General features: G+C 41.0%; 1 protein-coding gene across 1 annotated transcript; it reads left to right on the plus strand.

Moving 5' to 3' along the window:
* The first annotated feature begins 1,032 nt into the window (after window positions 1-1,032).
* Window positions 1,033-13,173, plus strand: ESD (esterase D). The gene is made up of 8 exons (XM_009322822.1): window positions 1,033-1,113; window positions 2,068-2,156; window positions 3,930-4,028; window positions 6,716-6,840; window positions 7,861-7,980; window positions 9,688-9,786; window positions 11,681-11,848; window positions 12,948-13,173. Exons 1-8 carry the CDS (start codon window positions 1,046-1,048, stop codon window positions 13,026-13,028), a joined length of 849 nt encoding a protein of 282 aa, XP_009321097.1. The 5' UTR covers window positions 1,033-1,045; the 3' UTR covers window positions 13,029-13,173.
* Window positions 13,174-14,068: the final 895 nt, after the last annotated feature.

Here is a 14,068-nt window from a genome sequence, read left to right on the forward strand (position 1 = left end):
GTCCCGGGCCGGGGCCGGGGCCGGGGCCGGGGCCGGGGCCCTGCGTGCTGCTCCAGCGGCCCCTGGCTTGATGCTGCCGTCGGGATGGGTGTAACGTGCTTCTGCGTGGACACCCCTCGACTCCAGCCCCACGGGGGTGGTAGAAGACAATGAAACAGGCCCTGAGGGCTGTTCGTGCTGCGTGGTTTTTCTTGCCCGATGCACCATAGGAGTGCACAGGTATGAGGGAGGGAACGTTTCATTTTGACATGTTACCCAGTCTGATGTTACCTGGTTTCTCCTCAGGATTTTCTTGTGTGCCAACCCTTCAGGCCTCTTCCCCTTTCAGCTGCCTAGTTGGCCTTACTGTCCATGCAAACTGACAGCATCTCCGTTTGTGTCAGCCTTCCTGAGTTTCTGTAGCAAGTTTGCTACGAGTGATCTCCTAGCTGTTTTAAAACTCCCATGACTCTTTGCCTGTATTTTTCATACTGTTGCCCGTGGAAATAAACCTTTTGCTTCTCTGTGAGGCCTGTGTTTCTGCCGTCCCCCAGACTTTTAGAACAAGGTAATTAATTTCCATCAAAGATGATTACCGTCCTCAGTATTGTGGTAATTAATGGCTGGATACTGGCACACACAGTGAAGGAAAGGTGGGACAGGTTTGTCTCCTGCACGGTCATTGTGGAAGTAGCAGCCTGGCCACTCGTCACAGGCAGCTCCAGGCCAACCACAGCACGTGAGATTTCTTGTCCGGTAGCAGCATTGGTAGACAAAGAGCGAGCTACGGTTACTGCAGAGGTAAAGGTGATTGGAGGTGTGGGGCTATAGGAAAGCAGGAAGGCTTTGTCAGTTCAGCTCCCCCTCCCCTCCATTTCTATGGGGAAATAGAAAGTTAATGAAAGATCAGAAAGTGTTTGCAGGAGATTCTTTCTTCTGAAAAACTGTGACATTAAACGAAGATGCTTTAAGTCGTATTCAACTTTTCTGTTCTTATAACTCACTATAAGTCCAGGAATGTTTTCTTTTCAAATTTAACTTCCTCCTTTTTTTTGCAGTTAAAGCCATGGCACTGAAACAGGTTTCCAGCAACAAATGCTTTGAGGGTGTCCAGAAAGTGTTTGAACATGACAGGTAAACACTGCAAAAGCAACCTAGATGTTCAGCATGGAGCAGTGAATCCATGCTATCATTGCTGTCAGTGTTCTCAGTCTGTAGGAAAATAGTGTGTTCTCAGTAATACCCATATTTCAGTAAGGAGTGCTGTCTGCTGCTGCTTTGGCTGTGTTCTTGTATTTCTGTGTTAATGTTTAACATTGTATTTAACATACTTAGTGCTGCAGATCTGAGATGGGAAGCCAGTATTTTTACCTTTGAAAATGAAGCTCCATTACTTCGGGTTGTCCTTTTTGCAGCACAGAGAACCGCTGTGTGTGCAAAGTCCCATTCACTCGCCTGGATATTTCACTTCTACGCACACTTAAAAAATGCTGTGAGCAGACAGACACAGTAGATGATAGATAGATTCTTGTTTGATGAAGGTGAAATGAAAAACATTCATTTTTTTCCATTTCTGATCCAAAGAAAAAAAATCATTAGTTATGCTTAGATAAGCTTTTCTTGGCAATTTTAGGCTTTGGCAATTGGGCAATCGATTAGTCTGTAGACTTAGCAGATTGAAAACCTCTCTTGCTGGGGCATGCTGTCCAGTGTATGTTCTGCAAGTCATGTGGATGTGTTCTTCAGTAAAAATTACGTTCCAATGTAATAGACAGAGCTCAGGTTAAATATTGCTGGGGTTCAAAATTCAATTTTCAAACTGTTCCCGATTAGCAGCACTGCAAAAGTATGGCTTATTTGTAAGTCTCTGCTTTAAGTATATTCAGAACAAGGTAGGAAGGTTAGCTGTTGTCAATTCAAGAGGCTAAGGCTGAGTTTTAAAATTGCTTTTCACTTTAACTTAGTTGTTATAATTCACTGACCAAATCTCTCTTTGAACGAAATGCATTGATTCAACTTTCTTTTTTTAATGTTAGTGACCTTGTTAATTAAGTAGTCATGATAACAAGGAGCATTTTATTAATACAGTGCAGAGCTAAAATGCAAAATGAAATTTGGAATCTACTTGCCTCCGAAAGCAGAAACTGGAAAGTGTCCTGTGCTGTATTGGCTCTCGGGTAAGTAATATGAATTTTAGTAACTTAAAAAAAGATAATCTTAAGCATGTTTAAGCTACTGCGCTACAGTTACTGAACACCTGATGTAAAGGTACTACAGTGGCAGCTCTTGCATTCTGCAAAAGATTGTCTTCTGGAACATGCATTTACTTTGAGTGTATTGTGATAAAGTTGGATGCAGCTGGCCTCAGGGGGTAGCCTACCAGATTGTGTTCTAAAATGCTCAGTCTTGAAAATGTTGTTCTAAAATGTACATACTTTTTATTCTAAAACATACATATTTAAAAGTTCTCCTGAAAGGCCTTCCCATTGGGACACCTCCTGCTTCCCTTTGTCTGTGACAGACTGCTTCAGCTAACAGGATAAGGGGCAAAATCTAGCCCATGGGAGCCAGCAAAGTTGTCCTCTAGACGCCACCTTATTCTGAGTGCTATTTTGCAGGGAGCAACTGGTGAACTTGGGAAGGGAGGTGCTGTTAGCTGCTTTGGCGCAACCACTCTAGAGTGAGGTGACCCTGTGGGATCAGAAAGGGCCAGGGGCTGAAGAGGGTTGTGTGGCAGGAGTGAAGTTGTGTCATCCACAGCATCGTTTCTTCATCTCTCCAGCTCCTGCGGTGTCCTATCCAGCTGCTGTCTTGCCGGATGTAAGGCAAGCTGGGATGAGAATGTGTGGACAAACATGTACTCCCAGTTATCCTGGCTTTGTTCCTCCACCCTATTCCTCTCACCTCCCACAGAGCTGGGTCTTGCACCAAAAGTGCATAAATAATGTTAAGGCATTGCTTTCAAAACGGTCAGATTTATGTTGGTGATGGCTCCAGGATTCATTAATTACATCTTTTTTTTTTTCTTTTCTATTATTCAAAATGAAAAGCAGAAGCTCTGTCTGTTCTGTAATTTTAGCAGTTGCTTTATTGAGACTTGTGTTTAGAAAGTTGGAGAATTGACTTGGAGACTATATTCCTTGTATGTATTCATTTCACAAAATAGTAGGTCTGATTTGTAGAATGACAGTGGACTGGGTAAAAATGTTTACCCTTGAAGTTGGAAGCATCAAAATTGTCTGAAGAGCTCCGAGTCATGCAGTGCATTTATTTTTTGAATCTAAACCATGCTGTCTTGGCTAGTATATCAGTCAAATTAGGTTATTTGCAGCTTGTCCTCAGAGAAAACTAGAATCATTAACCCCTCTCAAATGGCACAGTGAAGAAAAATTGAAATATTGGTGCGCAGTATTATTTATTTGTAATGGGACTTCAGTTGGGCCTGCTGCAGTACAAAAGACACGGATTGCTGTGGGTTTTGGAGCCACAGTGCTTACGGGCCTTTATCCTGTCTAAAGGATGTAGGATTTGTCAGATCACATGTATAATTCTGTAATGCAAACAGCTGAAATGGCGGTAGAGAGAAAAATACAGTTGCAGGGTTAGATGTCAGAAGTTAACAATGTTAACCTTAGCAACAGTGTCTGTAGTCAATGGATTTAAATACACAGTACTCGAGGAAACTGTGTATGCCACATGAGTAGGCACTCAAGGGGGTACAGAGTACACATTGACCTGTTTTTGATTAAATGTTAGTGTGACTAGATGTGAAAGTGCAACTGTGTCTGTTTCTGTGGATTATTAAGTGTTGTTGAACCTAGTGAAAAGACTTTTCCATGTTTATGGAGATAGGAATCCCTCTTGTTTTTCAAAACGTTTTCGGTCAAAAAAGTTTTTGAAACTGGTATGCTGTGAGCAATGTGTAACCAATGATGTTTTTATTTCTCTAGGGTTAACTTGCACAGAACAGAATTTTATAACGAAAGCTGGTTTTCATCAAGCTGCAGCCGAACATGGCCTTATTGTAGTCGCGCCAGACACAAGCCCACGTAAGTTTTAACAAGAGACATAACAGTTGTTACACTGAAGTACAGACTATCCTCAAAGAATGGAGCGCTGCAATTTGCTACAAAGGATGGTGCCCACCTGAGTCAGAATATGACCTCACCTCTATATCTTGCATTGTTTGCAAGATTATATTGTCTATATTATTAATAACATGGTAGTGACGGTTTGACATTTGAAACTCTTTTATTGTCATGGCACTAAAACTAGAACAAAGGGGCCATTGAGTTCAGCACAAAGGAGGAGAGGGAAGGAAAGGAAAACAAGAGGCATGTGTTATCAGAGACACTTGCCTGCACTTTGTGGCTTGCTGAGACTTTAAAAAATCTGCAGAACTGTGTTGTCACACAAAGATGTAATGTTTACTCTTTATTGTATTCTGTCTTCTAAAGCCGATTAAATACATGTCTCCAGAGGATTCCAATACTTAGAAAAGCAAACCAGAAACCCTTCCCCCCTGCAGCTGCAATAGACTACTGATGAATGGCTTTTTAAAATGATGTGTTGTTATTTGTGTAAGGCTGAGCTTATGTGTGGTATGGGAAACCTGAAAATGGTGGATCTGCAGTTACTGGAAATTCAGTCTTTTGGGGATTCAGTGTATTAGGTTTAGTATTTGTTGGATTCTGCTAAAGTCTTGTGAGTTCCATATACAAAGGTGGCAGTCCTCTAGTATTTCCCAGGCTTTACTCGGTAAGATGTGAACACAGGTAATACGGGAAGGAAGTGATGTTCTTTCCAGAAAATATTTTTCACATCTAGGTTTTGAAGTTGTGTCAGGTCAAAGAACAGAAATGCATGTTTCTAATGAAGAAGAGGGACAGAAGAGCAAAACTTGTGTATTAGCAACACTTCATTGTTGCTGTTTGCTGCAGACTAGAGATGGGCAACTAGCCTTTGCGTTATTCACATCGGGTAATTATACTGGGACTTGTTTTTAGTGTTGTCTGTGTAAGTTGTCTCTATCAATGTGTAACTGCATTTGCATAGTTCATTGCTTTGTCCATCTTCTTTTAAAACCCTCTTTGCAGCTTCTCTTGCCTTTTAGTCTAATAACTGATCAGGATTGCTCTGCTATTTAGATTAATTTCAGTATGTGTTTCATATTATACTCTTAGTTTAGCTCAGAGACCCCGGATGTTCTTAAATCTCTTTGAGCTGTCTGGAGAAACAGGTGAAGAGCAGTTCAAATGTAATCACAAATTAAGAGAGCTGAGCATATGTAGTGAAAACACTTATATGTGCTTTTTAACTGTGTAGTTATGACTACATGAGAATTACCTTCCAGGAGCTAGGAGGTCTATCTGGATGGGGAAAAAGACTGCATGAAAACGTGAAATACCTGTCATTACAGACCTTCTGTCAGGCCCTGATAGACTTTACTTGTCCTCCTTTAGGGGTTTACTTTTCCAGACAGGTGTGCTGAGCAGTATTTTGCAGGTTCCTTTTCAAGTTTCTTCTTTAGAGGCTTCCCTTAAGTTTCTTTTAGCACAATCAGCATTGCCTTCGTTGCCTGGCAGGACGTTCTGAGTTCTTATCTATCTCTGAGGGACCGAAGATAGACTTTTTATATCCAACATGTTGTGTAAGCACCCCCAGTCCCTGTGACTGCTGGACTGTTAAGTTACAAAATCACTCAGTGTTCAAGGGCACGTCACTGGAGCAAACTCAACTTTGATCCTTGCAAAAATCTGATTTCACATTGTGACAGGGTGGCAGGTATCTCTGCAAAAATTGTCAGGGACTGTCAAATTACACATGGGTTTGCAGTGTAATCTGATGGTGGTGAAAGCCCATGTAATTTTGGATTGCAGAAGCATTTTGGAGAAAGGGAGGTCATTATTTCCTGTCAGATATACCTTGAAATATTGCATTCTGTTCTGCAAACCAGGCTGGTAAATCACAGGCTAATCAAAGGGAGAGTAAGAGAGGACAGGATGGGATGTGTTGACTTTCAAGGAGATATCTTGAAATTTTGTTTGAAAGTGTAGCCTTGGAAAAGAGGATACAACCCTGCAGTTACTCAAAGGAGAAATTACTTAAGTTTTATGAGGAGTTCTAGGTGGAGCAATTAAATGAATTGCAGAAAAGGTAGAGTTAAACGTTTAAAAAATGATAGGAACAGTAAGTGTTATTATGCTGTTGAATCTTAAAAAGAGAGGTGTAGCAGACATTATTTGAAGCACATAAACTGGTCTGGACACACCATTTGGTAATACACAGTTCTGTCCTTCTGGGGGAAAGAAAATTTTCTACAGTTTCTGTTTCTCACATAGTTTCTTGTACTTGATAGGATGAGGTCTAATAACTGAAATAAGCGGATATCACCAATTAACAAGTGCCAACTTTTTAATAAGTCCCTGGGTAAATTGGACGAAGCTTTACAGAATTAGCTTAGCAGAGATCTGTATGTTATGTTTATTTATGGGACACTGAAACAAGTTAGAAGTTGGATACATCTGTAGGTAATACGTAAGTGGCATTTTGAAAGCATGGTTGAAATAACACTTGAAAGCACTGTACTAATGAATGAAAATCTGAACTGTCTTATAGTTGGAGGGGTAGAGACATGGTGGTTGAGAATTCAGTCTCTGATTTGTGTGGCAGGTTCTCCAATTCTGAACATCTAGTAAAGGAAAGACAGTAACTATAGAAAGAATTTTCATGGTAGGTGGCTGCAATATTGAAGGAGAAGATGAAAGCTGGGATTTTGGCACCGGTGCTGGTTTTTATGTGGATGCCACTGAAGATCCTTGGAAAACAAACTACAGGATGTATTCCTACATAAAGGATGAGGTAACTTTGCTGCTGGGTTCTCCTGGTGGTGTTGGGTAAGAGAAAGAAGGGGTGTGGTTCAGTCATGCTCGTTGTTCCTAGCACCAAAGCTTGCTTAAGGTGATCTTGATAGCCTGTGGGTGGTTTGTCATTTTCTTGCTTTCCTCTTTTATAAAAAGAATTCATTATTTCTTTTTTAATCCTTGATTATTTCAGTGATTGGATTTACCCAGTTGTTAGCCCTTTCCTCACCAAACAGATACCATTGTAGAACTGAGGAGGGAGAGAGCTGCAGCACAGAGATGATAACACCTGGCAGGGCTTGAGCAGGAACTCCTTGAGTCTGCTTTCCTGCCAGAGATGCCACAGGGTTGGCCTGCACTTCTAATCTTTATTCACTAGTTGTGCAATCTCTGCTCTTGTAAAATCTCTGCTCTGCTGCTTCTGAAACAACCCACTGCATTTCACTGCCCCAGTACTTCAGTTGTATCGCTCGTTTAGACTGTTTTCACTGTCTGTCTTGGGAGGGTAGGGTTGTGGTCTTGTTTTTGTGTTTTTTTAACTGGGTGTAAAAGGAGATCCTTGAGATATATATTAGAAAGGTGAGTGATCAGTTTACTCTGCATGTGGTTTGTGTGGTCTGGATTAAAACTAAAGTTGATGGGAATATGGGGAGCAAATAATCTCCCAAGAACAGTTTGCCATTCTGGTCACTTACAGAAGCACATACGTATTTATGTATCTATTAAAATAAGACTATGTTTATTAGGAAATTCCCACATCTTGTGTTACAGGGTTATGATAGATTTCTGTAGAGATACTTTGAGTTATTTATTATCAGATGAATTGTTTCCTTTTGATTTTACAGTCCCGTTCAAATTGCTTTCAGGCCATGATCACAAATGTCAGGCTAGAACCAAAGATGTGCCTTTGGTTTCAGTGGCTTCCTGGCATTAAAACGTGTTAATTATTTGTGTGGTTTTTTTCCTAAACATACTCAAGTTGTTTTAACATTTTTATTACACTGTTGTTCCTTTACAGCTGCCTAAACTAATAAATGCCAATTTTCCAACTGACCCTGAACGGATGTCTATTTTTGGGCATTCCATGGGAGGTCATGGAGCTCTTATTCTTGCTCTGAAGAATCCTGGAAAGTACAAAGTAAGATATAATACAGCTTATTTGAGGTATACTAAGGCTTATACAGATTTCTATAAAAGTGAAGAAAGTAAACACAATACCAAGTTCTGTTATAGCATTAAATGTATAAACAGTTTTAGTTGTAGCAGTTCATTGATACCTTTTATTAGAATATGGGAAATTGCCAGAAATACCACTCTGGAATGTGAGTACCAGTGAAATTAAAAAAAATCTGCAAATTTTAAAAGTTAAGAAAAGTTCAGTTTCTTTTGGACGACACTACAGCTCTTCCAAACCAATTGTGATATTTAAATGTAAACAGGCTCCTTCTAGCTCTGGAGTTAATTCATGCTGCCAGTATTGTCTAGAAATCTGGTTGTGTGATTTGCTATATCTTTTCAAATCTTGTCTTGTTCATTTTGGAGCTTTTATTACCAGCAAACCTTTTTGCCACTATTATATGTGTGTTTGCTTAGAATTTACTACAGAGTCTATTAACTCCAACTGATAGTAAGTGTAACTGTAAGCACCTGAACTGCACATGGAATAGTATCTGGAGGACATTCCCCCCCTTTTTTTCGCCCCCTGAGATTTGCGTGTCAGCTTTCCTAAAGATGGAGTTTTGGAGTATTCGAGGTATCTGAAGTTGAGTTCATTTGTATTCTACGTGAACCTAAATCAAACATGCTGGAACTGATTTGCCTTTCCTTTATACTCATGAGAATTGAGAGAAATGTTGTTGTTCTCTTTGGAGATACACTTAATTAAAATGCATTTCTGAGGGAGAATCAGACATTTGAGAGATGAGGGGCTCTGCCATTGTGGATCAGTCCTTTCACGGGCTGTCCTGGCCCTGCACTTTGCGGTCAGCTGCTGCAAAAACAGAACTGCATTTTTGAAAATAGCATAACAATTGCTCAGTGTCATTAGCTTGGCATTATAAGAGAGCTGAATGTAAAATAAAGCTTTATTTTTATCTCTCCTTTTTATCTTTTGGAGCCAGTAGTTCAGAAATTTCCATTTTCACTGTTGGTACTTAACTGTTAATTGTATTATCTAAAAGAATTAAACATTAAATAGAAAAAAACAAAATCCAGGAGAACTGGCAGTGGCTCAGGTGGTTTGTTGCTATTTCTTGCAAGACATAAGAGTGGAAATACTGATGTCCCAGGGCCAAATCCAAAAGAAGAATGTAAGAATAGGGCTTGGACTTCTGACACCAGTACCTGGAGTTGTGATCTGAAATGTGCTTTTCTTGACCCCTGATGCTGGAGAAGTACCTAAATTCATAAGACACTGTTGCATGCTTAGACTGGCTGAGCAGCCCCATGCCTCAGGCTTTTGTTACGCTCTGCCAAAATCCAGCTGGAGGTGAAATGGTCCCACACTCTGTCCATGCTGACCCAACAGTAGACTTGAGCTCCTTCTCTGCTGCTTAAGGGAATTCAAGCCAACATCTCCCAACAAGGAAAGGAACAGGGCATCTAGCCCTGCCTTTTGTAGCTTGGCTGATGTGCAAAAAGGAAAGCAAAACTGTGGGGCTAGAAAGAACAAAGAAGAGGGAAGTAGGATAATGGTTAGGCCGCCTAGCTCAGAGGGTTGAGGGAGTCCTGGGTTCTGGCAGTAACTTCAAAACAATGTTTGAAAAGGCTTTTCATTTGCTTGTTAGTTAGCCGAAATCACTTTTCTTAATTCGTTCTTTTTTTTTCATGTTTTCTTTCTGAACAGTCAGTATCAGCATTTGCTCCTATCTGCAACCCAATTCAGTGTCAGTGGGGGAAGAAGGCCCTTGGTGGCTATCTGGGATCAGATGTCAGCAAATGGGAGGTATGTGTTGCAACCACAGTCCTTTAATAACACATGAATGAGTGATCTGTAAATATATCGCAGCAGGAGTCTGGAACAAAACTCTGGGGTGCCCCTGAGCTGGTACTGCTGGTTTACTACACCCCTAAGCATGGACAAGCATTGTATGTTTCTGGTGGGTATGACTTGCTGTTGCCTGATGGTGCTTATAACAAATGTAATGAGATAGAAGGCTCTCACCAAATTGACTAAATTCCTCTCTGTTTTATGAAGATCTTAAAATCTGGGCTAAGAAGAATTATGAGCAGTCTGAGACTTTCTCTAACGCATGAAAGCAGTGAGCCGTTTAAAAGAGAGTTAGGCTATGGCCTGTCTCCCAAAAACTCAGTTCTCAATATATGAAACAGCTGTTTTTTGTAGTAGCCTGAAAAGAGAGACTGCTACAAACTGTTCAGAGACTGATGAGCCTCGTGGCATCTGCAGGGGCGGCCTGTTGGAGGCAGCTAGAAGAGGAGCCCATGGGGTACTTGGAAATTGGTATCCCGTAGAACAGGATTAAACCAGGCAAAGTTAGGTTTTAGCTCCAGGGCCCTAATTTTGAAATATAAGTAGTCGTATATGAATGGCTAAGATCCAAAATGTTTGTGTGCATGTTGCTGCATTATTTGGGCAATGCTTCACTATTTTTAATCTCAGCATAAACATTGCACTGTATTTCTAGAATTAAGTTAGAAGGGATCATCATGACCAGGTACTCTGATTTCCTTGTAAATAAACACAAGCTGCAGTTAAATCCCTTGTAAATTGGATTAAAGTATCTCTTAGGAAGACATCCAGGTCTGATTAAAACATTACAGGAATGGAGAGCACTAGCTGCTTTCACAATTGTTAATAGAGTAGTTTGTATATTTAGAAATCACCAGTTAAACTTGCTTACACTTAACATAATGAATTTATTTTGAAAAAAACCCCAACGTTTTCTGGCCCCTTAACTCGCTTTGGAGCTCTTCTACAGTCCAGTAGGTCAACAGCAGGCATCGGGAATAGACTTAGAGCTGCCTTTGGCACAGATATACAACTTCTGATCTCTCTATTTCCACTTAAAACTGCCATGTAAATATGTGCAAGGATCGTTTTATACCATGGCCACAGTGCTTGGCTGAGTCCAAGCTCCCATTTCCATTGCAGTGTCATTTCTGGATCTGGTGGCATCCTGGAAGCATGGCTCTGATGCCTCAGCGTAGGACTTTGCATTTTGCTGTCTGGTGGTTATCTGTCTTCTCCACTGCCTTAAACACTTCTCTATCGTTTTAAGGGATTTTTTTGTTTGACCATGTACCAAGCACAGGACCCCACAGGAGACATGTTCCCCATTCACAATTACATTTTGATACATGTATGTTAACCGTCTTTAATTTACGGGGTGTGTGCCATTTTTGTTTCTCAGCTGTACAAAGTTTTCTTGGCCAAATTATCATGGTAACCTTCAGGTTAAATGCCTTCCATGAGCATAGTTGTGTTACACCGGTGTTCTGACCTTTAGCTGCCAAAATAGTTACATCAGGATACCAAGTTATTTTGGCAGGATCTAGTTTCTGTACCAGCCTGTGAATCGGTACTAGATGATATTGCTGTTCTTCGATTCTGTATGAATTTAGCCCTGGGCTGGATGTTCTGTTTGGTCAAACTGCCAACTTGGTAATTACTCAGATCATACTATTTGCCCTTTTTAAAACATGGGTATTACTTTTCAGTTGTCTGGAGTTTCCCCAGTTTTTTGCTCTTCCAAAGTGTAATTTGGTGTCCTGATCAGTATCACCCAGTACTCTATATATGCCGTGCTTTTCTTGTGGTCACCAAATTTGACCCAGTGTAACGTATGTAATTGAATGTTGTTTCTCTTTTATTTCTGCAGGCGTATGATGCTACACAGCTTGTGAAGTCCTATCCAGACTCTCACCTGGACATTTTGATTGATCAAGGCAAAGATGACCAGTTCCTATCAGCGGGACAGTTATTGCCTGATAACTTCATCGCTGCCTGCACAGAGCGGAAAATCCCAGTAGTCTTTAGACTGCAGCAGGCAAGTTGCTTCTGCAATCCTTGATTGTTGGGTTGTTGCTTTGTGATTTTTGGGTCTGTGCGGCAGGCGGTGAAGAGAGTGTCTCTTAATGGGGCATGGTCCCACTTACCTGTGAGTCTGTCCCTGGCCAAGTGAGGAAGAGGGTGAGAAGTGACATTTTCCCTCACACCAGCCATCGAGGAGTGTAATATCCATCAGATTCAGCTGCATTTCACCACTAGGTGGGGTCATGATTTTAGTTTCAACAAGCCGCTCTGTTGATGGTAACTCAAGCTGCCAGTGGTCGGCTGAAGAAGCAGCATTAACGATTTTTAAGCAGTATCACGGTCCCTGTACAAGCAAAGTGACAGATGTACTTTTGCTGGATTCCTTATCTGTACTGTGGGTGTTGTGTTCAGCATAAAACTTTGTGATTTAGTTTGCATGTGTTTGTGTAAATCAGGAAAGGTGTGGAATTGCTTGAAATCTTAGATTCATTTAAACACCCAGGTGGAAGGATTGCTCTTTCCTGTAAGTGCAGTGACCCGGAACAGCACTGTCCTGAGAGAGAGCGTTGGTGTCTTTGTAAGCAACTGGCAACGTCAAGCCAGACCCAGCGAGGGGCCCAGCTGTGGAGAATGAGGGATTGTCCTCTCTGATTTAGCATAAGCCCTGCACCAAAAGATATAGTTAGTGCTGTCAAAGTGGAGTAGTTCAGAGGTTTACATGTCATTTTAGCATAGCGCCGGAGCAATAGTTCAGGCAGGGGCTGTGTTCTTATATCCTATGTTTTACGAGTAGGACAATGCCAGTGAGGGGAACTGTTATTTCAGACTGCATCCTGCTCCGCAGCTGACACTTGCTGTTACCCATCTCTAATTTACGTGCCCAGATTAGGGCAGGTTAAGGTACCTTCTGTTTGTTTAGCTTCCTGATGTTCATATATACTTAACCGATTAGTTAGGTATCCTTTACAGTTTATATATATACTACAGGTACTTTTGATTTCGTAAAACAGATCAAACTAGAAGAGTCATTAACTTTCCTAGAAGAGAGCTTAGCGTGATTGCTTTGTCATGAACTATACGTACTGGCTGATTTCTTTGTTGTTCTTTCCTAGGGTTACGATCACAGCTATTTTTTCATTGCTACATTTATTAACGACCACATCAGACACCATGCAAAATACCTCAATGCTTGAACCATTTGGATGTGAGCGTCGTCTGTCCAATATGAATCGAGGGATGGAGGTGAACTAAACAAAAATCGTTTGCTCAAGTAGTGTCTGTAAAATGGAGCTCTTTTGATTGTACTGCTAAGAAAAATAAAAGTCCCACTTAATTTGATGTGTGTGCTTTAGAGTAAGTATTTTGAATGTTCTTGGATGCTTTGAAAACTCTCTCGACACCGTGAAGGTGCATGCTGCATTGTAGGTCAAAATGGAAATCAGCAGATGAGTTAGTTTCAGACTGTGAATGTGGGTATGTAGTTGGGACCTCAAGACAGTTTCTAGTGCAACTACGCAGAGACTTATGAACAGCATGCCTCTTCAGCTGATTAAATACCAGGGTTCACTTCATCACTTAATGCTGAAGGAAGTCGTTAGTGGCACAACCAATCAAGCTACTTAATTAATCTGAAGTGTTTGGTGTCTTTTTCCTTGTCCTGTCTAAATACATTCCAAGGACAAAGTCTGGTGGAGAATACAGACAGAAGGTTGCTATGCAGAGCCGTTTACTGTCCAGTGTGTTATTAACAGCAAATGAATAATCTGAAGAGTGTTTCACGGATGGTACTTAAAGAAAAGACCTCTTACGAACCATGTGAAGGAAGTAAAGGAGGGGTCTGTAGTAAAGGAGGGGTGGTTTTTTTTCCTCCACTTGCCTTTGATTGTTGCTGGGTGTGAAAGGCTTATGGTGTGCTTCTGGGTTCCTTAGACTTAACGGGACTGAGAGGAAACTGATAAATAGATCTGAAAAAAGCAGTCCCTATCTATAGATGATCTGATGTCTCCTTGTTGAAAACGAGTGTGCTTATTTTACAGAAGATGGCAGAATTTAGGCCTGACAGTTGTAGATCTAAAATAGTTTCCAGGGATATAGTTCTGCCAGCTACCTTGTGTGGGGTAAGAACGCAGACTGTTCCGGTGAGCTGTTTATCTTACGTTCAAGCAATCGCTTGTAAACTCTGCTTTCCCGTGGTTCGGCTGAACCCGCATTGTTGCTCAAACCTTGACTCACT

The sequence above is a fragment of the Pygoscelis adeliae genome, unplaced genomic scaffold (assembly GCF_000699105.1).
Source record: "Pygoscelis adeliae isolate BGI_AS28 unplaced genomic scaffold, ASM69910v1 Scaffold74, whole genome shotgun sequence".
NCBI lineage: Eukaryota > Metazoa > Chordata > Aves > Sphenisciformes > Spheniscidae > Pygoscelis > Pygoscelis adeliae.

What these genes read in the sequence shown, in the direction of transcription:
- ESD (XM_009322822.1), top strand. Translation starts at nt 1,046, where the DNA reads ATGGCACTGAAACAGGTTTCCAGCAACAAATGCTTTGAGGGTGTCCAG. An exon ending in TGTGCTGTATTGGCTCTCGG is followed by an intron (nt 2,157 to 3,929) that starts GTAAGTAATATG and finishes TTATTTCTCTAG; the next exon opens with GGTTAACTTGCACAGAACAG. An exon ending in TAGTCTTTAGACTGCAGCAG is followed by an intron (nt 11,849 to 12,947) that starts GCAAGTTGCTTC and finishes GTTCTTTCCTAG; the next exon opens with GGTTACGATCACAGCTATTT.